This window comes from Telopea speciosissima, chromosome 1, assembly GCF_018873765.1.
Source record: "Telopea speciosissima isolate NSW1024214 ecotype Mountain lineage chromosome 1, Tspe_v1, whole genome shotgun sequence".
Taxonomy (NCBI): domain Eukaryota; kingdom Viridiplantae; phylum Streptophyta; class Magnoliopsida; order Proteales; family Proteaceae; genus Telopea; species Telopea speciosissima.
The window spans coordinates 5,083,681-5,110,600 of record NC_057916.1 but is presented as its reverse complement, the minus strand read 5'-3'; the positions used below and the strand labels follow the sequence as shown (position 1 = coordinate 5,110,600).

General features: G+C 39.6%; 3 protein-coding genes across 8 annotated transcripts; all 3 read left to right on the top strand.

The window, feature by feature from the left end:
- Nucleotides 1–43: 43 nt before the first annotated feature.
- LOC122663033 (protein EXORDIUM-like 2) lies at nt 44–23,418 on the top strand. Its single transcript, XM_043858744.1, has 3 exons — nt 44–1,006; nt 6,871–6,892; nt 23,395–23,418. Exon 1 carries the CDS (start codon nt 71–73, stop codon nt 998–1,000), a length of 930 nt encoding a protein of 309 aa, XP_043714679.1. The 5' UTR covers nt 44–70; the 3' UTR covers nt 1,001–1,006; nt 6,871–6,892; nt 23,395–23,418.
- On the top strand, nt 7,951–18,068 carry LOC122663005 (serine/threonine-protein phosphatase 2A activator-like). Of its 5 annotated transcripts, XM_043858723.1 has the most exons (3): nt 7,951–9,102; nt 9,790–9,800; nt 16,952–17,124. In XM_043858723.1, coding segments are annotated over exons 1-2 (1,143 nt in total). In that variant the 5' UTR covers nt 7,951–7,960; the 3' UTR covers nt 9,791–9,800; nt 16,952–17,124. The 5 variants fall into 5 exon arrangements, with proteins under 5 accessions (XP_043714658.1, XP_043714655.1, XP_043714661.1 ...); XM_043858720.1 differs by lacking the exons at nt 9,790–9,800; nt 16,952–17,124 and adding an exon at nt 17,920–18,068; XM_043858726.1 differs by lacking the exon at nt 9,790–9,800 and having other exon boundaries at nt 16,940–17,124.
- A 197-nt stretch (nt 23,419–23,615) lies between the features above and the next one.
- LOC122663023 (F-box protein FBW2-like) lies at nt 23,616–25,996 on the top strand. Of its 2 annotated transcripts, XM_043858735.1 has the most exons (4): nt 23,616–23,643; nt 23,775–23,846; nt 24,641–24,963; nt 25,110–25,996. In XM_043858735.1, the coding sequence occupies exons 3-4, from the start codon at nt 24,659–24,661 to the stop codon at nt 25,738–25,740; spliced, it is 936 nt and encodes a 311-aa protein (XP_043714670.1). In that variant the 5' UTR covers nt 23,616–23,643; nt 23,775–23,846; nt 24,641–24,658; the 3' UTR covers nt 25,741–25,996. The 2 variants fall into 2 exon arrangements, with proteins under 2 accessions (XP_043714670.1, XP_043714672.1); XM_043858737.1 differs by lacking the exons at nt 23,616–23,643; nt 23,775–23,846 and adding an exon at nt 23,926–24,522.
- The last annotated feature ends 924 nt before the right edge of the window (nt 25,997–26,920 follow it).

Here is a 26,920-nt window from a genome sequence, read left to right as displayed (position 1 = left end):
CGTCAAGCTCTCCGTGAGCTCCTCAATATCATTTATTACTCATTTCTCAGCTACCATCCTTCTCTATTCAATGGCTTCCAGTCACCAGTACTCGTTTCTTCTCGTCTCTCTCATCTTGATTCTGTCCTCCCTCGTCGTCCCCTCCACCGCCATCGCCACCGCCAGGAAGCTATCTCTGGTTCAGCAGCAACCGTTGGTCCTTTCCTACCACAACGGCCCTCTCCTCAAGGGGAACATCACCGTTCATATCACATGGTATGGAAAGTTCACACCTTCACAACGTGCCATCCTTATTGATTTCATTCAGTCCCTGAGAGTGCTTATTCCCGCACCTTCAGTCTCTTCATGGTGGAAGATGACGGAGGAGTACAAAAGAGGTTTCACCAACCTCATCGTCGGGAAGCAAACCATCGACGAAACTTACTCTCTGGGTAAGTCTCTGAAGTACCCTCACATCCTCCGTTTCGCTCGCAGAGGTGACCATCAGGGAGCCATTAGCGTCATCTTTACGGCCAAAGACGTTCTCGTCGATGGCTTCTGTATGAACAACTGTGGAAGCCACGGTACAGGGAAAGCCAGTCGGACCTCGAAAACCAAGTTCCCTTACATTTGGGTGGGGAACCCGGAGACCCAGTGCCCCGGTGAATGTGCCTGGCCCTTCTACCAGCCCATCTACGGACCACAAACGCCGCCGTTGATTGCTCCTAATGGTGACATCGGGGTTGACGGCATGATCATCAACTTCGCTACTCTATTGGCTGGTACGGTGACGAATCCGTTTGATAACGGTTACTACCAGGGACCGTCGAATGCGCCGTTAGAAGCCGTCTCTGCTTGTACGGGTATTTACGGGAAAGGTGCCTACCCGGGTTACCCAGGGGAGCTTCTGGTGGACAAGACGACTGGGGCTAGCTACAATGCAGTGGGGATCCATGGGCGTAAATATCTGCTTCCGGCCATGTGGGACCCTAAGACCTCTGCTTGCTCTACTCTGGTCTGAAACAAGGAGATACGGTAGATGACTGAGTACATGTACGTATGTAGATACGGTTGCTGAAAAGTATTGGTTATTTGGATTTACTCGAGTTTGTTGATTTGAACTTGGCCGTATAATTTGTATAAGATATGGGGTATATGATGCTATTTATCAAAAAAGAGTATATGATGTTAAAATAATTGAAAAAAAATTTAATAAAATTATCTCTGATTCGTTTATTCTTTTTATCCAGAAGCATAAGAACAAATTATTGAATATTACCGGAAAAAATATATTAATAGAAGAAGGAATGATTGTAGAGCTCAAAGTTATCCATCCACGGTGTAATCTACTGTAAGATCGAACCTGACAATCAAACGGTTTAGATTTTGCTATTAGCTTGTGTGAGTGCCACGTGGATGGAGGTGATGAGGAGTGATGGGCAAGCACTGTGCTCCCATTGTATTAGCCTTTTTTTTTTTTTTTTTTTTTTTAATTTATAGCGCCAGAGGATTTGGAAGATCTACTGTATCAATCCCTCTCTATAAACAATTAGACGGCACAAGTCTTCATTAGCAGTTTTAAAATTGTGAGTGGGAGAGCACTTTCGGAAGGAACAAGAAAGTGAGTCCCACGTATTTAGAGCCCAAACTAATTAAATAAAGGAAAAAAGGTGGTCTCATGAATTAAGAATTAGGATTTCGGACGTCTATCACCATTTTTTTATTTTTTAGGTGAAACCAATTTTATTGGTATAATTACTACAATGGATTTTGGGTTTAGAATACATTTTAAAGTGAGAAAATAGGGACGAATCGGGTTTTGACATGCATTGTAGATTAATAACCAAATCAAACACACTTTTAAATTATAGGAAGTTAGGAATTGTACCTTGATTATTGAAATAGTGGAAGCTCATCTTATCGTTTGGCCGTGGACATAGTCTACCTTGGGTGACCTACGTAAATCTGTATTTATGTGTGTGATCTTCTTTTTTGATTTTCTTCTATAAATCGTAATTTTATTGTGTTGTTAATTACAATAACATGGTTCGTATATGAGGACTTGAAAATCAAGGAGGATAAAAAAAATGTAAGAAGAAAACAGCAGTGTGGAGATGATTTTTCCACGAGGGCACATATTCACTACCCTAGCCACAAACCTCTCTTACAAAATGGATATCACGTCTAAGTAGTGGTACCCCAAAAGTTATAGTCGCCTTGTAGAGCGGCAGCGCCGTTCACTAGATCATGAAAGTGCATGCAAATGAGAAGCCAAACACACCCTCCCCCATTCATAAAAAATAATGATAAAAAAGGTTGTAAGATAATATAGAATATAAATGACTGATATTGTACATCTTTAAATTGAAGAATTGTTTGGCTTAAGTAGTTTGGTTAGAATAATTAAGTGAAGCACCAACTACTGGAGTTGAGTGGTAACCACGTCAGTTATTGTGGTGTCCCACCTAGAAGGCAAGGGACCTACCTACTACCTTCTTGTCTTCCATTGTTGGAAAAGGGCACTTCCCCTCTTTTGCAATACAATCTGGTGGCGACCGCCTGAAAATATTCTCAACCTCCTAATAAACAGGTGACTCTGGTATTACTGAAGGACATTTCCGACCTCAACATGTCAGGGAGGTGCAAGTAAAATACATGAGAAATTTGTTTAGAGCTACGTGGATGAACCAATCAAATTAACTAAAGACCTTGTGCACACATGGCCGTTGCTATACCTCACAATGCGTACTGCAGCGCTCCAGTTACAACAACAGATAAAAAGACTCGGAGGAATCAGCCTATCTTGCACGTTAATCTACATTATTGGTAGGACCTTGACAAACTAACGGGTCCATGTGAGGTTTGGGGGCGGTAGACCCTGAGAAATTTGTTTAGAGCTATATGAGTATTTTATTATTTCGGTAAAATTCCTGTATAGGATTTCGCCAAAAATTTGTAGCAAGGGTTCTTTCTTTATTATCAATCCAAGAGAGGTATGAGAATGGGCAACTGTAACCTTATTCTCCATTGATTGAAAAGCAAATCTCATCTCTGTAAACGTAAGCAATAGAGCCGAACCATGCAAATCTTTTGTGCGACCATGTGATTGTTGTTTACGACTTCCATTTGTTTCAAAGTAAAAAATATTCATATGCCCATGATGCATTGAAAATTTTCACCTAATCATCTGATCCATTTATTGTGCCATGTGTTCTAACACTTATGGGTAACAATGATCACAAATTTTGAGATCAAGGTAACCTACCAGAAATCAGATTTATAGGATTGTTTAGAGAAGGCTCTTTATAAATAGAAAGTGTAGAAAGCTGTAAGTTGTAATTAATGCAACGGGGGAACACAATTAAGTTAACCATATGGGCCTTATGTGTGTGGGATCCAGATCTCCTACGGCCCAGCTGCCCGTAGCAGCCTGTGCGACGTGACAGGGTCGCGTGCTCAATGACCACCTTACCCATGCTCAGGCAAGGTGCTGGGTAGGGGGTAAGGCGGTCATTGCGTGCACGGCCTAGTCTACGCTGCATAGGCTGCTACGGGCAGCTGGGCCGTAGACAATCTACATTGATGTGTGTGTGTTGTGATCCATCATCAACACAAGTAAGCCTCCTTCCCCTCCCCCCTAAAAATTTTGTTGTGCACTCTTTGATACTCTCTCTCTCTCTCACACACACAGGTTTTAATTCAAGGTATTAGACCGGTATCAATCAGTTTTGAAATTGGTACGATATCGATATGTATTGGCATATCGATCGAATTGGCCAAAATTTTTAAAAAGAACATGTTTTATAGATACAAATATACACCACCAGTGTGTCGTGTATGTGTAGATTGTCCTACCTATGTTTACCCATTCTCAAGCCTTTTTGTTGGATTCAAATGTAAGCCGCTAAGGATCAAGTAGGAAGCCATTTGTGCATGATTTGTAAAGAAAATAAAAAGAATACAAGATTGTTTGGAACACAAATATTAAGTTTTTTTACTCTTGCACATTTAGCCATTTTATGAGCTATACATATCCGATCCCTACTCTGTTTAATCACAAACATTTTAGAAAATACTTTAAAAATAGATTAATGTCCAAGAAAATAGTAAAAAGCTCCCATGGCTAGGTTCACCCATTCATTCAATTAAAGCCTGACAATCGGTTCCAAAGAACAACATTTGTAGTCTCAAATTCGCTTGCTTTTTGAAACCCTTGGAGCATTCCCCTAACTTCAGCTTCTTGAGCACTCTTGCATAACTAAAGTCCATAATAATGTTAACAAAAGTTTTTTCGTAGGCAATAACTGAGGTTCATCCTACTTCATATGTTTCCTTAACAAAACTTCCATCATATATAATTATGTAAGAATCAGGGACAAATTTCTATTCATAAAAATAAGGGAGAAACAATGCCATCGGGTTGCGCTAGATAGTCAGACACGCCGCCCTTGTGCCTCGACACAGGGATGCGAAATGACCTCCGCACCCCTGATCATTTCCGAGGTTCTAGGGGGTGCGACGATCATTTAACGTACCCTTGTATAGGGGGTAGGGGTGGTGTGTGCTACAAACCACGTGGCGTTCTCTTTCCCTAAAAACAATCTTGGATAAAGATATTAACACGCTTCATATGGAACTTCCTTTTCCTGTTTATTTGATTTGGTTGGTTTTCTCAAAAGATTGAGGTCAAGGCGAAACTGGTTTTAGATGTAGATGATCTTATTTAAAAAAAAAAGATGATAAAAAATGGGTTAAGAATACTTCATGTAATTCCACCCCCCCCCCTACCCAAAATCTTTCATCCGAAGCAGGACATACAAAAACTCAAAAAGAATAAACGAATCCCTACAAAATTGAAGGAGGGAGAAAGGTTTTGAACATGGGCTTTCTACTGTAGCAGGGGTTGTTTTGGTAGATACAAAAATTAGGAAGGGTTACCTAGAAGCGTAAAGGTCTCGTCAAAGGAAATTGGATGGATCAAGCTAGGATGAGCTCTTGGACAAGATCTTAACAAGTAGGGGTGTGGATCGGTTGGGCCTGGTTGGTTTTGGTTGGGCTTATTTGGTTTCAGTTAGGCCTAAGTAGTCCCCCCCCACTCCCCACCAATTTAAGGTCTCACACCGTATTCGCTTGTTAAGGTAATCGTGCCTCTTAGGCTAGAACATGGAAATTTTTCTATTGAGTTTGTCAATTATCGATCCATAATCAGGCTTAACGTAATCTGGATAATTGGGCTACAAAAGCCTTTTTAAACAGACTAATTGACTAATCGGTTTATAGAAGGTCCATAAATGGGTCATAAATAGGCTATAATTGGTATTAATTGGGTTAAATGGGTTTATTGGGTTATAAACGATCAGTCCCTATATGCGGTCTGTCCTGGTTGAGCGATTGTCGATCAACTATCTTGCACCAGGAACACCCGATTATTAATCGATCGATGCTTGAAATCAACACATTTAGTAATTGATTGGGCGGGTTGGTCTTGGGTTTCAACTAGTTGATTCAACTATTGACATCCCTACCTGACCTAACCTTGAGCCTGGATTTTTCAACTCCACCCATTGGCTGAAAATACCAGTGTAGGGGTCTCAAGCTCTTAGTTTTTCAGGCCCACGTTGCACCTCTAGTTGGCTAGTAGGCAAGATTGAACAATCTGTAAGGCTCAAATCTCCTCTTCATGAATTAGGGAGGCAGAGGAAGCTGGAGCCCAGCCGATTTGTATCTAGGTGGTTTCATATCAATGGTCTATGAGCCGTGGAGCTCATGACTTGATCTATACAATTTTATAAGTTTGATTGCCATATGACATACGTGATAAATAAGACATGGGAAATGGTTATCTGAGCAGAGTAGCAGACCATTGAGGGGTATGTAGGCATCTTTTCTCGAACTTTTTCTTCCTCACATAAAATGATCTTTCTGTACCCTTATGTACGAAACTGCTCCATTGCGTCTCATTGATGCAGTCCCTATGTCACTGTCTTTTAGAGAACCCTCTCTCACAAGAAATTCATTGGTTACCAACAACGTAGATCTATAATTGCAAATAGATGGATTTCATCTCCATGCTCCCCTAATTTGATCTTACAAAGAAGAAGCCCGCAATGCTTTAATCCAAACATTTCTATATTAAATGGGAAAAAGAATGTTACTCGGTCACGTGGCCAATGTGGCTCCTGCGCTTCGACACAATACCATCCTGTCCCCCTAGAAAGTATTGTCTTGGTTTATGGATGGACTTGGGCTTCATATACTTGTGATCAATCAACTTCGTCATTGTCTATCTACAACATTTTTTTTTTGGAATTGGGAGCTTTTATATATATTTTTCTTTTTCAGGGAGGGGGGGGGGGGGGGGGGAAGGTACCAATCAGGAGACTCGAAATCGAGACCTCCTAGTGAGCATGGGCATGAAGCACACCACAGCTCACCAATTGCACTAGGCAACTGTTGGTAGAAATCTACATCTTTCTTCTATACATACATATATGTAATACGTACGGCAACCGATCCAAGGCTCGTATAAAACGGTCATGGATCAACTGCATGTACCAACAGGTGAACGTACATCTCAGACCCAACCAAATTTTAATTTTGTTTCCATAAAACCCCTTCCTCCCCTTGTAAATGGAAAAAATAAGAGGGTTTTTGACAAATGTCCCCTTGAAAATGCTTACTTGTCCAAATGCCCTCTACAATTTTTTTAATTGTAAACTCCCCCTACTTTCAAAACTTTGTAGCACTTTGGTCCCTACTGCTAATTTGGAACGTTAGATGTTAGTTTCAAGGTATCTAATGACCAGAATACCTTTTTGATAAAAACCCACCAAAATTTAAAAATAAAATGATCAAAATGCCCTCATCTTCTCCAAATGGTGTAGGGTTTGAAACTGAAAATCAAACCCTAAACCATTTGGGGAAGATGAACTCTAAAATCAAACCTCTAAAAATAAAATTTTAATCCAATTTGTGGTCTGTGGGGCTGTTAACATGTGAAGAACACAGTACCCCTTATACTAGTAGTAAATTACGTGGTCAATTTTATGTCATCAGTCCAACAGTGAGATTGTAAAAAAAAAAAAGGATAGCCAGAAAATATTAAGCATTAAAAGCATGATTTTGAAGAATGGCAAAAATAATGAACTTATACATTCTTACAGTTAAAATGAATAGTGAAGATACATTGTAAGATAATCATATCCAGTGCAGTTACAGTGAATCACCGAAAGATTACAGAACATCGATTGAATAATATTACAACAGTTACAACAATGAAAAGGGAATAATGATGATGAAGATCAAGCAGAAGAATCGTTTCAGATCTAGTGTCCCAAAATTGGAGAGAAGGACCTTAATTTACTTGATCAACAAAATCTGAACTGGCCTGTTGCATATTCTGTTAGCAGCCCAACAGCAAAATCAAACATTACCCATTTGCACAGCAACAGATTTCATCCAAAATGCAGAGATCAAGTCAACAAGTGCAAACAAATAGTGGGAATCTTGGAATATCCAATTTGGAGGTTTGATTTTAGGATTCATCTTTCCCAAATGGTTTAGGGTTTGATTTTCAATTTCAAACCTTAATCCATTTGGAGAAGATGAGGGCATTTTGGTTATTTTATTTTTAAATTTTGATTGGTTTTTATCAGAAGGACATTTTGATCATTAGATACCCTGGAACTATCATCTAACGTTCCAAATTAACGGTAGAGACCAAAATGCTACAAAATTTTGAAAGTAAGGGAAGTTTACAATTAAAAAGTTGTAGGGGAGTATTTGAACAAATGGGTATTTCAAGGAAGCATTTGTCAAAAACCCAAACTAAGACCGGTGGTTGGCTCTCACAAGTCCATGTACGTAGTGAGGAACCGAACTCGTATAAAACCCTCAACCCCACTTGGATCTTGGTTTTTATTTTTCGCCACTGACCAGGTTAGCGAATCGCCACAGTATACACTTTCACAGTTCACACGAAATGGAACCACCACTCCAGGAAGCAGAGACACAACAGGTGACTTTCCCGCCACCCAACATCACCGGCGCTGGAAGCAGCTGCGGCGATGCCCCCACCATGGCCCCGCCCCCTACATGGCAGGACATCTCTCCTCCACCCACCTACCGCCCCCTTCGCGCTCCAGCCATCAACGTCCCTCCCAACAATGCCCAGCAAGCCATAATCCTGGCCCCAGTTCCACAGTCCCAGAAGGTTCCCACTGTCTCCCCCCCTTATCACTTCCAACTCCCCACCAAGAAGATCCACTCCCCAGATGACATCCGCCGTTTCCACGACTCAGGTTCCGGCAAGAACTTCCTTGGCTTCGTCGTCGCCCTCAGTGAGTCCATCCGCGGCCACAAGATATCCGATCCCTGCCACCAATCCCAAACCCTAAACTCCATCGTGTCCGTCCTCGAAACCCTCATCCGCTGGGTCGAAGAAATCCCTCCGGTAGACCAATCCTCTCGCTACGGTAACCTCTCCTTTAGGACTTGGCAGAGCCACTTGGCGGAGAACGCCGATTCTTTGATGCTCCAATTTCTCCCGGACGATCTCCGGTCCGCCACCGTCGAGATCGTCCCTTACTTCAGCGATAGTTTCGGCAATTCTAGCCGCATTGATTACGGAACAGGTCATGAGACCAACTTCGCGGCCTGGCTCTATTGCCTCGCTCGAATAGGGCTTCTCAAGGAAGAGGACTATCAGGCTATTGTGTCTCGGGTCTTCGTCAAGTATCTCGAGTTGATGAGGAAGTTGCAGTCTGTTTACTGCCTCGAACCGGCTGGCTCACACGGGGTCTGGGGTCTGGATGATTACCATTTCTTGCCTTTTGTATTTGGTTCGTCTCAGTTGATTGATCACAAGTATATGAAGCCCAAGTCCATCCATAACCAGGACATACTTGATAACTTCTCCAATGAGTACTTTTATCTCTCCTGCATTGTTTTTGTGAAGGAGGTCAAGAAAGGCCCCTTCTCCGAGCACTCGCCATTACTCGATGACATCAGTGGTGTGCCCACTTGGAACAAGGTGAACAGCGGGTTGCTGAAGATGTATAAGGTCGAGGTGTTGGAGAAGGTTCCTATCATGCAACATTTCTTATTTGGATGGCTCATCAAATGGTATACCCTCGTTTCACTTATCTTTTAAGAAGTAGCTTAAAGCTTTTAACGAGAACAATTGAGCCCGTTCCTATAGTTTTATTATTTTGTCCTGTTGGGACTTGAATTGAATACAAAGCTTTATGAAACCATTGTGCCAATGTTTCATATCATTGATTTTAATCCTATTTCAATGAAATTGGATTAAAATTTGGAAACAGCGAAGGAGTACTGAGAGATTTATGGACAAATTTAGTTGAGGAATTAGGTACTTGTCCAAGATAACTTGGATGCGGATAACTTATCATCTTTTGCATATCCAGAATTTCACGACAACTCCCCCCCCCTTCCCCCCCACCACCACCACCACCACCACCACCACCACCACTCAACTTCTAAACGGTTGCCAACACCAAATCAGCATGACCAGGAAATTCTCTGGTTTTGTTTTTTTTGTTTTTAACCTGCATTGTTTTCTCTTCTAATGCTCTTGTAGATATTGCAGAAATGCATGTTCTTTGGTCACACAGAAAAAGCTGTTAATCTATACACTGTGATCCATCATATGTTGGTCTCCTGTTTTATGTAACTGATAGGATTTACCTATTACTTTGCCCCTGAACATTCTGTTGGTCCTGTTTCAATCCAAAAACTGAGATTTTTGGATTGAATTGTGTGGGTTTAAGAATAGAAGTAATGTAAGACTAGATTAGGGTTAACCTAGCCCCAAGAATACCCACAACCCAAAATTAGAAACAGAGTCAGAATTAGAAGGTTTAAGAATTCAAACCAAACCAGCTTGTAGAATGACTCCAAACTCAGGTTGAGTGGAGATGGTGGTGAAGAGAACCTATTTTCCAAAATTCAGCCAATATCGATGGCTAGAGGCTGATATATAAAGAGAACTCAAAAATAGAAGATTATGGAATATCTTGCAAACCAGCACTGGGAATGGGCTCCAAAGTGGATCGAGTATCAGCCTTGATGGGATGATCCTTTGCTCCATATTTGGTTCAGTTCTGATGGCCAGAAGTGGAGATCTGAGTTGGAGATGAAAATAGAAGGTTGGTCTCAAATTAGAAGGCCAGTGCTGTAGAACAATCCAGCCAACAGGGGGGCTCTGCAACTGGGATCGAGTGTACCTCTTGAAGGTCTGAATCAACCTTCCAAATACCACCTTCGATGGGGCAGAGGATGCTGGGCTCGGGTCCTTCGATTGGAGCAGCAGGGGAATGCAAAGGGTGCAGCTGGCAGGTGTGGAGAAGAAGGTTTTTTGTCTCTGATCAGCAACAGTAGCTCCAGCAATAGTCTGGATTGAGTTCTGGTCCTTCTCAGGTGTAATAACTGAACTTGGTTGGTGACTCATAGCAGCTATAACAGCAGGGAATTGATTGAAGATAGGAGAAGAAGATAGAAGGGGATAGGAACAGGGGATAAGGAGTTCGGCTCTCTCAACCCGGCTTCTCAGCCCTTCATCCTCACAATAAGACAATAAAACTTTGCACAAAGCCATTCAATCAACTTCATTATTAGTGGGGGAGGCTTCTAAAAGCCTTGCATATAAATAGGCAGCAGTGACTTGCTCCTAAAGTTACAAGAAAATAGAAATGTAACTTTGACTAGTTCTAAAATTAGAAACTAGGATTGCATAAAATAGGAACTACATAGAATTAGAAAGTCTTTAGAAGTCTTCAAGTCCTCCAGCCGGCTCTTGCTCCTTGTGGACCCCACCAAATTCTTTGTCATGTGAATAAAGTCATGTGGACCCCACTTCGTAAGTAACCATCGGCCAGTAGGAATGACAATAAAAATAGATAATTATGCCCCCCATGATCTAGGTTTGAAAGACCCAGCAACTCCCAGCCCAAGGTTGGTTGGCCCTATGGCCCAAGGGGTTGGTCCACCGATTGGTTAAGTGAACCAGCCCTTTTCTTATGCTTGTTTCTAGCATAATGCTTTCCAAACATCAGCTTGTCTACATCAAGAACGTTTCATTGGTGTTTGGATATTGAAAGTTAGGAGGAACAAATTACTGATGTTTCAGATGATTTGATGGATTTCAACACTTAATCTATGAGAAAATGATATGAGAAAATGACAGAAAGCAGTTTAATTCTGTAGGGAGGTAATAGGAAAAGAAGAAAAGTATAAAAGATCTAAAGAAGAAAATATTACCTTCAACCTTTCAAAGGTCTCTAGGGACCTATTCACCTGCACTTTAAAAAAAAATTTCTCTAGAAATTTCTGTTTGGGGTAGTAAGTGGCGGGTAGTGGGGTGTTACTGTAATAATGATTTAGGAAGTTTAAACAGTACCAAAACAGAATCGATAACAGAGAAAACTCATATTACAGAATCAGACCAAGAGATGGACCTATAAACCAGTTCAAGTTCTCTTAATGCAGTAAGGAACCTTTGTTGAAAATTTCAGGCTGATCCAACAGGTGGATCTGATGTTATGGAGGATTCCTATTACTATCAGCAAAGGGGGGAAACTGTCAAACAAAAATTCTGATGAATGATGATCAGATTACAGAATCTTAAGCACCATTAAAGTCTGATGTTATGCTATCAAAATCAGGACAAAACAGATCAACAATGGACATATGGATTTCAGCATTCAAGGTTATGGGGATTCAAATCTGGAAAACGGAAGGGTATATCTCCATAATACACAGGAAAAAGGCGCATGCAGGAGACGCAGAAGATGTGGACCCTGGAACCCATTGAATCCGGGGTTCCGCCCTGAAGTAGCTAAGCAGGGCTCTTGCCTTACTAGAAAAAACAAGCAAGAGCTATCCATTTTTCTTCTCTTTTTGGAGCTGGAAAGCTCCTGTAAAAGAGCGTGTTTGCTGCTTCTCCTGGTTGCCATCTTTTCTTTTGTGCTTGCTTATGGCAGGCCCATACTGAGGGGTGGGTTGAAAACGTTGGATCGACTGACCCTTTAATCGTCGGTTCATTCACTGGCTCATTCGCGGGGCATTTGAGTTTTAATTCAGGCCCAGAGCACCTGAATTTTTTTTTAATAAACACAGGTGTCGACATGTCCTTATTGCCTACTCACCTAGTGGCTTGTTCCCACTACCATTTGACTAATGGTTGGGTTTCAAGGAAGGGTTCCTCTCAACTTGCTATTAGATGGGAATGGTGCAGTATTTGTTGGCTGAGTCTCTTCGTCCTCGGTGGGATTCGATAGAACGCATTTGTACTGAGCTCATCCAGTCCTATATCAGCAGACCTGATCTGCACCAGGTCTTGATTGAAGGCCTCTTTTAGGAAGATCTTGAATACTCCAAAAGATGGGGATGATCTGCTGGTCGGATCTCTCTTCACGGTGAATGTTGATATTAACTAGAGAGAGAGAGAGAGAGAGAGAAAAGAAAAACATTTTCATTGAAATCGTTGGACTGGATATGGAATCTGCAAAAAACAATGGAGTATTTACTTGAATAATGATGGAGAAGAAGAATGAAGAAGAGTAAGAGTAAGGGCACCTGGGTTTCCCGCCGCAGGGTGTTTGGTTGTGGATCAAACACCAGCCGAACCTTGATCACACACAAGGAATGAGCATACCACGATAGGCAGCAAAAACAAAGCTTTTGATTTTTATCAAAGTTCGTGTACAATGTTGGACCCCTTTACAAACTTATATTGAAGACTGAAAAACAGACTTAAATATTAAAAATGAAAGGTCTAACCCAATCCTTAACTAATAAGGTATCCTAAATTGACTAGGAAACCGACTCAAAACAGGACTGAACTTATGGAATCCTAATTCAGTCTAAACTAAAACACTTGATAACAATTAAAATAAAGACACGTTCTTAACTAATCCTGTATGCCTAGTCGCTACCTATATTATAGGCCCATTAAAGTGGCTCATTACAATGAAAAACATACATAATGTTTGTTTACCATTTCACCTAAAAGCTCGAACTGTTAGGGAAGAGCAGCATCAATGTATACATCAACACTCCCCCGCACGTGCAGGCCAAGATCCCGTGGTCCTTGCATGTGGAGCTCATGCGGCATTTCCTTAGCGCAGTACCGAGGGAGAATAAATGTCGAGAAAACTCTTCCAATGCACTTTCTAGTAGTCGAACATTTGACCTCCCTGCTCTGATACCATGTTCGCTACCATTTCACCTAAAAGCTCGAACTGTTAGGGAAGGGCAGCATCAATGTATACATCAACACATAACCAACCCAAAGCTTATTTTTAATAAAATAAGCCCATTTGGGTGACAACCGCATCAGGGGGGGTAGGGGATGTTTGCACCTTGATCTCAAGTATTTAATTAAGCCCCTTCATGGGGTTATGGTGGAGAATGCTATAGTTCCTCAAGCACACAAACATTAGGTTAGCCCCTCAAATAGTAGATATGCCATTCCATCGCATACCAATGGGATACATATGCTTATCTCATTGGATCATAGTTGTCATGGTGTCTAGGCGAACCAAGGCTTTGGAGGGGCCCTATACGCAAGGTGGCACCTACAAGGCGACCAAAACGCCCGCCTAGGCGACCAAGGCGACCAAAACGCCTGCCTAAATGACCAAGGTGGTCACCTAGGCAACGCCTTGACAACTATGCATTTGATACCAATATACCTTTGAACCATGTCACATTGGTATCAAATGACATGGACATGTGGTGGCACGTGCATCGAGTGCGGAGCCTTATTTTTGGGGGTACCTGGTGGTAAAAATATTTCTTATTTGATTTTATGTAGTTGTACGCTGATATTGGTATTTTGAATGATAACAGATCATGACATCCTATAATACACATTTATCCCTTTTCATACTTCCATCTAATTTATACATATTGTGGATAAAGTAAAAAGTTAAGCTATTTACTCTAATAATCTATGTTACTATTAAGCTAAAAAAAAATGTTACTGTTATATCTGTTTTAGACCTCTTTAAATATTTTAGTATCTGTTTTGTGTCTGGTTATCAGATTGATCCGTTTTGCTAGGGTGGGGTGTAATCGGCATCATATTGAAAAGTTGCATATGGGAAAAAAGCCCACTTTTGTGGCTATCTTTTATTACATTTGGACCCTTGGAAACAACAGGAAGAATAATGACCAACATCATGGGCCGGTGTTATTGAGGTGGACCCTGAGGCTGATATGGAGTGTCCACAAACTATTGTATGTTCGGAGTGACAAAATAAGCTTTCTGTGTGGCCCAAACTAAGCAATACATTCTAGCAAACCTATCAACATGGCTGTCTAAAAAAGGGGGGTGGGAGATAAGGAGAACTTTCCCTTTTGTTTTATTATTGAAGTGAATACAATGCCTGTGAAAGGTGGAATACTTATTGGGTGTATGTTTGTCATGCCAACAATATTCAATGCACATACATGATACATGCCCTCCCCAATCACAAAAATAGAAGATCCTGGTCCTGCCTTGCATGCATCCCATAAATGGGTATACTTCTTTAGTAGTCACGAAATCAGTCTGGTTGTGTAAAATTATTTGTGGTTGGTTTCGGTCTTAACTGTGAGATATTATGTTTTAGAAAATAAAACTTGTACTTGTATTTCAGTCACTTTTTCTTTTCATCTAATCAATTTCAATTGTCAAAACTTACTTATTTGTATGATCTTGGTGTCATCAAAGGGTTATTTAATTGTCTTTCCCATGCGACAAGCCCCTTTGAAACCTAGTTAATTTGTGAGAGTTATGGCTAGAGTATTGGCAATTTGTAGGTACTTTTATGGGGATATTAGAAAATTTATTTTCATTAGGAGTCTTTTAGGTCATTTTCTTTTCCTATATTTTTTCAAGGATTTGTAAAGTCATATGATTGAGTTTATGAGTATGAGGTGGGATGGGAATGCATTGTACTTGGTAATATTTTGTTTAAGAAAATGTCTGTTCTCATTAGCATGGATTCAAGTATAGCACCGTATCATTCGTATCGACCAATACGTATCGGTATCGCAGGGTATCGATTCAATACAATGAGATGTCTCTTTTTTTTTTTTTTTGAAAAAAAAATGGTATCGATCAGTATTGCATTGTATTCGCCGATATGGTGCGATACGATACGATTGATTTAGTTCTTGAAAAAAAAAATTTTAGTACTGGTATGTATCGCATTGTATCGGCCGATACGGCACGATACATTGCGATGCGCACATTAAAAGGCACATGTGACTTTAGAATCGTGATTCCAAAAACCAGAAAGCATCAACAGCACCTAGACGGACAAGTTTTCACCCAAAACTTCAATTTTGTGACATCTTCTTTCAAATTTCATGCCTGGGGCTTTGATTCCTTGCTGAAAAACAAATCAGATCAAGGAAACAAACTGCGCTTTGGTTGAATCAAGGAAACAAACTGCAATATTGCTTATTTATATTGTTTTTTGCTCCAAAAGTGTATTTCAATGTGTATCTTGATAATTTCCATGCATATCTGTAGTGTGCAATACGTATCTCCGATACAATATGTCTCTTAAAATTACCCCACAGATATGATAGTCTAAACCTTGCTCATTAGGAGGTTGTCCTGAGCTTTATGTAGTTCTTGTAGCTCTTGTTGGTTCTTATTTCACATCTTTCTACTGAATCTAAATATTTTCTCTGTATAATAATTTTCACCTCATTTAAGCCCTAGTCCTTTTGTCAAGAACCATAAATCTTTTCTCAGCTTACTAGCCCTGTGTTTCATAACCTTATGATCAAACCCTATTTGTTTCGGCCAGAAAATGCTGCTTTTAGTTGGCCATACCCTATAGACTTGAAACCCTGCAGTTCTGTACTAACATCATATGGTCTCATGTTTCCTGTACAGATTCTCAAGTCCTCCGCTGGTTTTGACTGCCATAGAAGATTTACTTAATTTAAGAGAAATTTGACCATAAAGAACATCTCTTTCCTTTCATGCCATATTAGAGGTGCCCTGCTACTCAATTGCAAACTTTCTCAAAGCATTGTCTTTCAACTCCCAATCCAAAACTTTATGTTAAATGAATGGGTTATCAAAATTGATTCTTTGAGCTATGTATGAGAAGGAATCAAGATAAGACAGGCTTCTGAAAGAAGGGATAGACTTCAAGGTCGAGTCCACAAAACACCATTGGGTTCAATGTACCCACTCTTTGGGATGTGGCAGATCATGTTGTGTGGCTGCATGAGGATACTCATTGGGTTCCTATGTTGGAAGCATTAGAAGTGTCCTCTTATTATTACCAAACAAAAAAAAAGAAGTGTCCTCTGATGAAATTGAAAGGTATTTTCGTTTTTTTTTTTTTTTTTTTTTTTTTCCCGGTTTTATATTGTTTGGTTGTAGGTTTAAGTTAGTACTCTTTATGTTACACGTATAGTTTAACTTTTTTCTGTCTCAACTTAGTTTAAAATCAATCTCTTTTATGTTAGTAATGTATGTTGAGTTACTTTTTCATGTTGGATTTGTTTTTGGAGGGTTGAACCAATGCACATTATGCTTGATTTACAAGAGTTATTGCCAGGAAAAGTATTAGTCAATGATGGGATATTATTTTATTGTTGAATTTTGGAGTTGGAATTAGTTTTGGGTTGTATGGATCTCCTCATTGCCATATACCCATCGTAGTTATGTTGTGATGCTTGCTGCTATATTTCTGTTTACTCCCAAACTAGAGAAGTTGTGGTGTTCTCAACTCTTCTAATACAGGAGCAGTCACAAGAAAAGAAGTTGATTAGTATTGCAGAGTAAGTTACCATGCTGGCTGAAACAACTGATTTTAGGAGTTTAATAATTGAAAATTGAACTATTTATGGTTTTACTAGTTCTGATTTTATTATTTTCCATGGATGTTCTTTTTTTTTGTGACTGTTTATTTATGTTTTGTTTTTACAGAAAATGTTTACTGTTGAGTTTCTGTTCAAATAGATCTGCTATGCTGCAAGTATGGGCGATTATTAGTGCGTGCAGATTTAGAGAGAGATTGTGTTGCTTAGGAAGGATAGGTAGTTTAGAGGTTTGCAATGGTTTCTTTTGGATTAGGGTTCTCAACTTCTAAGAAAGTGATGTTAGGTTATGGTATGGAAGCGAGTTATACAGTATGTTTGTTCAGCATTAGTTTGACAAGATTTGATGACATCCTCTGAATGAAATTGAGGAAAAGGTTATTCCTGGTGTGATGAGGTTGTCTCTTGTATTCTTTGGATGAAGTTAAATTTTTTTTTTTTTTTGATAGGATGGTGGATGAAGTTGATATGCCATCTTAACCTTTTGATTTTACCTGGTGTTGAAGTGGTAGCACCAGTGAGAGGATTGGGTATTTTGTAAAATCGACACCTTTTGCTATTTGCCCCTCAATAAGAGAGATATCTTCATATTTTTATTAGATATACTATGACCGCGTTTGGGGAAGTAATAAGATTTATGGGACTATATAGGGGAGGAATATTAGAGTATCTGAAGAGTCTACTGGTTTGTGCTTGACTAATTGTAGAATTCCGAACTTGCTGTGCTCTTGGGTACATCATCTTAGGAAGTTTTAAGTATTTAGTGTCCACTAATTTCTAGCAGATTTGGTTCCAATTGTCCATGGATGTATCAGCGGTATTTTGAGTGCTTGTACATGGGCCTTTCTTGTGTTGCAATGTACACTTATTTGTTTCAAAGAAAAGTGCCCAGGTTCTGCTCAGACCAGGATGTGGATGTATTATGGATGCTTGAGTGCTTCTATAGTTCTATTACATAAGTTCATTTTATAGAAAGTATCACATGACTGAATAATGTCTTGTTTCTGATGTATATGTAGGTTCCATGGTCAGCTAGGGATTCTCTCAAATTTAGAAAACTAACAATTTTTTTTTCTGGAATTTTCACAGGGAGTAGGAGCTTGGTGAAGAATGAGCTTGAGTGGACATTTGCTGCATAATAAATGGATTTACTCATTTACCCCAGGCCCAGGTTATAAAAAATTATGAGGTGGGATAATTTCTGAAGTGAAAGTGTAAAATTTTGGTAATACATATCTGTGAAACTGTGCCCGCCTTTTTTGTAGTATTGTAATACACTAATACCAATCTGCTGTGTACACCCATTTTCACATTATTCTTCTTTTTTGGTTGATGGTCCCTTGCAAGTTGCATCCCTCTGGAACATCTAACAAATCTTTCTTTCTCGAGTAGTAGTGGATAGAAATACTTATTTGATATTTATTTTTTATTTAAGTTTTACATATAAGTCAAAAGTTACAAGTGCACTGATTTTTTTTTTTAGAAGTCAAAAGTTATTACTTTTTGGATAAATTTACCATTGATCTTGAAAGAAGGGGGGAAAACAGCCCAGCAAAAAGCAAACACGAAAAGGTGAAAAGGTGAAAAGGTAAAAAGGTTGGTACAGAATTAAAACTAGTCAACAAGAAACTGCACATATTGAGGAGAAGCAAAGCTCATAAAGCTGTAAGAACAGCAGAGGTAGGTAGCTAGGGTAGACGATTAGAGATTGTTAATGGGTAAGGCCCAACAATATGAGTTGCTATATTTGATGTTTGCATACCCAAATCTTATTTGCGATTGTGTTTCTAGTGAGAGATTTAACCCAGTCGAACAAGGTGTAGAAGGAATCCTCACTCCTGTCTCACTGGGATCTTATTTTTACTCTATTTATTTTTTTCTGCTTATCAAAGGAACCTATGTTTTACTTTACGGATATATGAGAAGGAATGTTTTCTTGTTTCCTTGGATATACGGTGGATCTGCACTATGCTGTGGAAACGCGATGATCTGAAAATTGTTTTCGGTGTTAGCGTAGCTAGCGAAGACCCAAGCCTGTTGTCCAAGTCTTGGCTCTTGGGATTGAATCCCATCTTTCCACATTGTCACTGACAGGGTTTTATCGTTTTAGGCATTAGATCGATGATATATTACGGTATTGGATCAGCGGTATTGATATCGGCACAGATACACTTGGCCGATATCGGATCGATGAATCTGATATTGATACCCATACCACTACAACAACTCAGTGTTATCCCAATTAAATGGGATTAGTTACATATTATTATATTTTTGCCTTCAATCAGCTATATTTATGGTCAGACTTATACTAAGGCATCCTAAGGCCATTTTAGGATACTTATACAAGGCATCTTAAGAGGCAGGGACAAACTTAAAATGACCTCTCTTTCTCTCTCTCTCCCTGTCCTCTACAACCTGTCTTCCCTCCCAGGCTCTCTTCGCTGCAGCCCTGCCCATGCAACTCCCTTACTCACGAGGAAAATGAAGCATACGAGTTTGCCGAAGAAGAGAGAACAGGAACTGAACCAGAAAACCCCCTTAATGGTATCCTCCAAGCTTAACTCTAACTTCACCGTCGTCCTCATCAAATGGCTTGTAATTGATCAATTAAATTCATCTTTGATGCATGACAACACTTCGAATTGTATAGATCATTACACATTCACACACACTTGTGAATAATCCCATGAACCATCATCTTATTGTGAGTTTCATTAGGTATAATGGTTAGACATCTATATTTCAACATCCCTCCCCTCCCTCTTTAGCATTGGCTCATCCTCTCCCTCTGCTCCTCCATTTCCCTCGGTCTTCTAGTGTTTGTGTGTGTGTGTCTGTGTGTTGTGTCTTTTATAAAACTCTTGAGAAGTTGCCACATGGAGAACATGCACCTGATGGAATAGGATCTGATAGGCTGATTCTCTACCCGCTCCAAAATCAGGAGATTTAAAACAACCGATTCCCTCGATCTGCTTACGATATTCAAACCATGATTTTGATTTGAATCGGTCGCCTCTCACCGGCTGACTCTGATTTGTTTTTTAAAAATCTGCCAAAGGGGAATGAGATGGAGGGTTTTCTTGGGATGCCACAACCTGGGTAGTTTAGCACACACAATTTTTTTTTTTTTTTGGAAAGAGAACATTACTTGGGTGTGTGTGGTGCACTATCCCTGTGCCTACACACAAAGGCACGCGAAATGATTGCTGCGCCCCCATGGAATGGCTGATTTTTCTGGGCATGATGTCTTATTGGTGAAGCTTGATCTCAGATTTAATCCAGAAAGTATTGTGGTGTTTCTTTGGCGGGGTGTTTCGCCTTTGAAACACATGTAAATGGCCAAAAATTGCATACATCAGCGCATGTGGCGTTGGCACCTAAAGAGCTCGTCGAGATCTTCGATTTGATATGTATTTCATCCCATGTTGTTTCATATCTCGAACCAAACCAGATAGGTTTCTGGGGGTGGTTTTGTGCTTTCGTGGGTTCGGGTTTTCTTATATATTGTGGTTATCTCTTTGAGAGATTTGTGAGAGGGTTTGTATTTTCTTCACAATAATAATGGATTCAGACTATCGCTCGGCCATGGATGTAGCCTTCCTTTTTGGGGATGAACCACATAAAATCGTTGTCTTATGTGCTTGATTTCTCTTTCTCTTTGTTTTCTTTTGTAAAATCGCCATTCTGGTGTGTTGTTTTTCTAATATGACAGTCATTTTGCGCACCTCTGTGTCTAGGCGCAGGAGCAACGTACCGCATGCGCCAAGTAGCGTTCTTTCTCCCAATTTTTTTTTGCAAATTATTTGGATTATTGAAGAAATGAAAAAGTTTTGTACAATGCCAAATTAAAAATGAAATTGCACATGCTCTCACATATCACTGTTCATATAAGGGGGTGATATGTCATAAATCCCCCTCCCTTTCTGTTAGATTCCAAAAGGATTTATCTTATTTGTCAAAAATTGCACTCTGGCTGAGTAGGGAACTCTCTCCCATTAAAGAAATAATATAATGGGGCGTTGTTCTTTGTGTCGCAGCTCAACTTGCACCCAGGCACATGGGGTTGGGCGCAATGACCACCCTGCCCCTTGCACAGGTTGCCCAGGTACCTGGGTGCAAATTGCATTGCGGCACAGAGAACAGGTTTGTGATCGTTCTTCTAGAACATTAGTATAGGGTGTTACAGAGTTACAACGAGACCTTATACATGACTCTTCAATAATCTCACCACATGGTTAAAAAATAATTAACATTTTTTACTAGCTTTAATAGAGGGGAAGTGTTCTACCCAAAAAAAGGGAAATCTTGAAATTGTAACTTTAAGGATATCATAGAATCCCGATTATTAAAGGTTAAATTCGAAGAACTTTGGACAATTTTTGCTTGATCTTCGGATCAAATCCAATTTTCACCTGAATGCAATTTAAGACTTAAAAGAGGGAAAAAGTCATACATAGCCACTCAAAAAAAGAATAAACAAAAAAAACATTGGATTCTCCCTTCCACCATCCGATTGGAAGACTCCGTGTTAATAAGAAAGATTTGATTCTCCGCTTTGAGATGGCCATATCGATTCGTGCAGTGGTCCTCAGATTTCGTCCTCGTCTGATCAACATTCAATTGAGATGCATTGGTTTTGTAAATGTTGTGTTGTACAAGGGTATAATTGCAAATCTCATTTTCTCCTTTTTGTTTTTGATCCCTAAGCATAGGAGTTCCTTTGCACGCATCAAACAAGCCCATTAATTAAAGACACTTTATTTTTGTTTATTTTTTTCTTGGATCCATAGAAAGAGCATAATTTTTGAAGGCCAACAATACTATGTTCTGTGGCAATAATAGGGTTTGGAAATGCACCTATCATATCTGGTAGGTAGGGGGTGTTAATCAGGGGGATGGGTTTGGTCTGGTTTTGGTTGGATTAAACCGGTTTTGGATTGGTAATAGATCAAACCAAAACCAAACTGTTAAACCAAGAATCGATATTAGTTTGGTTTGGATCCATTTTTTTTATTGGGTTGACATAAAATCGGGCTGCTACTTTGTTTTTTTTTCTTAATCAATTTCGATCTGGGTTTTGTATTGGCTTTGGATTCAGTCAGTGCAGTTCAGTTTCGGTTTCTACAAGTTTCATAAAGTCACAAACCAAAACCAAACCGATAAAAGTGTTTGGTTTGGGCCGAACCAATAAGTTTCCATCAGTCTGGCCTATTCAGGCTGGAAATTGACACTCCTACTGCTAGTGGTAGGTTTGCCTACAAACTCATATCAATCCACTTGCGCATTTATGCATTAGCTCTGCAAAATGTGAAAGTAAAATCTGCTCCTTCTGTTATGTATGACTATAGGAAAAAAAAGAGCAAAATTTAAGAAAGAATGGTCAAAGCATTGAAAGCTATCTTTTATTTTTTGAAATTGACCTTTCATTAATTAAGAAAAAAAAAAAAGCTTTTAATTTGAATAATAAATACAAAATTTCAATAAATATAAGAGTTAATGTGATGGATTTTCATTACCAAAAAAATGTGTTTGATTTTTACTTAATTTATATGATAGACAAATAATTAAGACAGTGAAAAAAGAAAGACAATCTTTGTGGATGGAGAGGAGAGGGAGTAAAAATTTTGAATTCACGTGAAGGTGGATTTTGTATTGCAAACTCTCTCTCTCTCTCTCTCTCTCTCTGAAAACAATTTGATAAAATTTTTAATTCATTAATTAGGTGTATTAGGTAACCTTGGGGTGCGTTCATTATCACCAAGTACCTAGGAGGAGGACAAATATCATGTATGTGAACCTGTTAGATATATACTTTCTCTAAAGACATTCTGAGTTTCAAATAGTAAATCAAATGGGAGAGTAGAATGACCCAAAAAAAGATGAAATAAATAAAGACCCAAGTCAAGTTTGCAATTCACCTTTGATCAGAAAAGACATTAAAGTCTTGATGAACCAAGGAAACCCAGAAGAAGGGCATAAGAGTCAGGACACCAAAGTCCTAACCTTGGACGGTTGGGCCAGAGAGGGAGAAAGAGATGGATTGGGAAGTGGGATTTTAGAAAGTTGGGGTCTTCAATGTTCTATCTCAATCTCCAAACAAAAAGAAATTTAAGGTTTGAATAGTGAAAAAAAAAAAGAAAGCTTTGGAAGCTGAGAAATTGAGATAGTATAGTACACATAGTTAATAACTAAGTTCTAAAAAACATTCAAGGCCACTGGCAAACCAAACAAGTCTTTTTCACATGGGCTTATACAATTTGCAGAGTATCAACAAGCTTCCCTAGTGGCCTTTTTACACCATTGTTTGACTAGTTGTTAATCTAAGTTCTACTACTCCACACTGAAACACTGTACTACTCCTTCAACATTAAAACACTGGCTCGTGTCGGTCTGGTCCTTAATGGCCACTTGTGGTCACCAATTCCCACCAAGGTTCCCGGTTTCCCATCTCTCTCTCCCCCTTCATGGATGAAGACTGAAGAGAGTAACTGCATAAGAGTAGAAAGACCAAAGAAACATTAGTAATTAAAGGGTTTAATTTGACTCATTTATATGTTACAAAGAAAGAGGTGGAGGAGGGAGGAACAGGAAGAAGGAGCTTTCTTCCATACTTCATATACAGCTTTATAGTTTATATACTCAACGATGTGGGTATCTTGGATTAGTAATTGTAACGCTCACCCACCGACCAACTTATTTACATTTTACAGTCTCCGTGAGTGAGTGAGTGAGTGAGAGAGAGTGAGAGTGAGCCCAGGAAAAGCTTTCCATCTGTCATAACCCTTTTCTGATTTTTTCCCTGTTTCTCTTCTTTTTTTTGTGGGTTGCCTTGTTGCTTTTGCTCTTGGCTTTTCCTTTGGTGTTGTTGTTTTTGGGTCTCAGTGCAGCAGTTGGTAGGTGAGTTGCTTTTCCATCTCTCTCGCCCAATCTCCCTTTCTTTCTTTCTCTCTCAGGTGAATAAACCGGTGAGTCTTTGCAGATCCAAGAAGACGGAGAGATTATATAGTCCTTGGGTATGCATAATCCATCTGTTCTTTTTGTTTCTTTCTGCAGATTCCTCTTTCTTTTTTCTGCTTTCGGTCGCCTGCCTCATTTCATTTTCCTGTTGAAAACATTGTCTGTTTAATGCCATTAACTACTCATTTTTATGGGCCTTGATTTCTTGCTCCGTTTTTGTTGGGGATGTCTTCAGGTTTAGCTTTAAATTTGTAATCTTTATGGATTTATTGCTTTGCGATTTTGCCTGGTTCTTTGATTCGGATTGTTAGGGATATGGTATACCTTTCTTCCAGCTTATTATCGTTGAGGATGATTCGCTCCTTCCCTATTCTTTAATCTGGGTCAGTGCGAGACGATTTTCTCCCTTAAAAAAACTCAAAGCTGCTTCCTTTCTTTTCAAAAACCATTGCATATGATGTAAGGTGGGGCGGATAAAGGGATTTCTGCAAATCCTTCTGTTTCTGTTGTTCCTATTCTTGATCTATCATGTTTTTTGAGCCTTTAGTTGGTGTTTGGTGAATTAAGTTCCTCTTGGGTCATTCTGTACCTCTGGTTCTTCCTTTACATGTTTCTCTCTTGACTACATGGATCCCCTTCTTGTCCTTCTGTAAATGGAAGTTCTTTCTTCGTTTTCTTGATAATGTGGTTTCCAACGATATGATGGTCGATCTTTCTAGTACATTGTTTCTGGTATTGATTTAGTCACTATTTTCCGTTTGCGGATATTAAAAATTTTGAACAAAGGAGATACCTTTATTCAGTTTCTTGCATGTTGGTTTCTGATTTTTATTTCTGTGTCCGTTGCAAGGCTTGAAGAAAGATACAGATGGATGGAAGCGAGATCCGGTGCTGGGACGAGCTAATACCAGATGCACTCGGGTTAATCTTCAGCAATCTATCTCTCAAGGATAAATTAACTGTGATTCCGAGGATTTGCAAATCATGGAGGAAAGCAGTAATGGGGCCTTACTGCTGGCAAGAGATCGACATTGAGGAGTGGAGCTGCCGAAGACAGCCTGAGGAGCTGGATCGAATGCTTCAAATGTTGATCACCAGAAGCTCTGGTTCTCCCCGGAAGCTCTGCGTCTGTGATATACCCAACGACGCCATATTCTCCTTCATCGCAGACCAGTAAGTAGAAACTCCACTGATGCCTCCTTTCTCATGACTCTAGCAAATATTGTTTGAACAGATTAGTCCGATTTCAGGGTTTTTTTTTCCGTAATCCATGGATTTGCTGATCTGGGTTTTATTATGGCTATTTTATTTTTTGCAAGTGCTGGTTCCCTTCAGACCTTGCAGCTGCCAAGAAGCAAGATTAGTGATTCAATAGTGGAACAGGTTGCAGGGAAAATGTCTGCCATCACTGTCTTGGACCTTACCTACTGTGGTAAGATTGGTGCCCGTGCTCTGGAAGCATTTGGCAAGAACTGCAAATTGCTTGTAGGCTTGAGAAGGAATATGCACCCATCGGATGTTGGATTATATAAGTTTTGCCAGGACGATGAAGCCCACGCCATTGCAGCCACAATGCCCAAGCTCAAGCACCTTGAGATAGCCTACATGCTCATCACAACTGAAGGGATCCTTGACATTCTTTCAGGCTGCCGAGAACTCGAATCCTTGGATGTGAGAGGTTGCTGGAATGTGAAACTTGATGAGAAGTTCCTCGATGAGAAATGCTCTGGTTTGAAGGTTTTAGGCCCTTCAATCATGGATTCTTTGGATGATAGCTCTGATTACTCGGATTCTTCGGGTTACTCTGCCTGGATGTTTAGTACTGATCAACTGTATGATGGTGAGAGCTCTGATGGGGTTTGGGACGACGAGCAGAGGCTTGAGGAGCTGGAGCTGAGGTTCTATGAAGGGTTTGATGAGGAAGATGATTATGGCGAAGAGTTTGAGTAGTCCCTGTATCCATTAGTTTCAGCTTGGAAGAGTGTTTGATGTCTGGGTCTGGAAACTGGATCAATAGATTTTACCTTGAACTTTTTTTACTGGTGTTGTTACTACTGTTTTAGGTGCGACCCTTGGCATGGAAATTGGAATGGAACATTTCTTAGGCTTTGGGGATTTGTATATGTTCCTAGAACAGTAAAAGGTTGTGGGGTTTGTATCTTTTTCATTCCTTGAAAACAATGACAACTCCATTCTCCCATCTCCATAGATGATTGTTCCACTGTCTGCATTCCCCATTAGCGAAAAAGTAAATTAGTTTAGATTTTGGTGGAGCATAAACAATTGCCAATAATAGAAAGCTGAGAAGGAAAGCAGAGATTTATAGGGAGAGAGATATGGTTCTTGAGATTTCTTTTGGGGGTAAGAGAGATTAGTCCTATAAATCCTCGATGAAAACAAAACATAATGATGGTGAGATTAAAGAAATTAGGTTCCATGGGAAACCTTAAGAACTTGCCCACTTCTCCATACTTCCATATTTGTAGCATGTGATGGAATGGAGAGAGGGGAGGAGAAAAGGATTAAAGATTTTTACCTAACAAAAAAGAGAAAAGGATTAAAGATCAAGCTAATGAATAGGGTTACTTCTTATTTCTTTCCATCTGGACAAGGCTTTTTCCTTAGAAGCGTGAAGCTGGCCTCCTCTTTTATATATAAAAGAGGCATTTTTAAGATAAAAAAAATCAGGTTTGAGCTTCAGTCACTAAGCACTAACCATAATTTGAAAATAGGGAAAAGATTATCTGAATCTCTCTCTCTCATTCATGAAATTACTGTAGCACCCTCCCACGTATGAATCTGTTTTCGTCCCTCTCCTATATTGTTCATTCAGAGAACCCTTGTTCTTTCTTTGAGCTGCCAAAATACCTTACCATGGTTTGAGGTATCGGTATTGAATCGTTAACCACGAATCCAGATACCCGATTGATCTGATATAGGTCGGGTAAATTTGTTAAAAAATCTGATTTTTTAACAAAACCAGGACCAAAACTGTCTATATAAGCCAATCCATATCAATATCGTATCGATTTCTAGGATGACTGATACCTGATGCAATCCGTGGACTACACCCTCTCACGTGAAATTATTTTTTCACTTTTCCTCACTAAACAAAGTGAATAAAAAAATT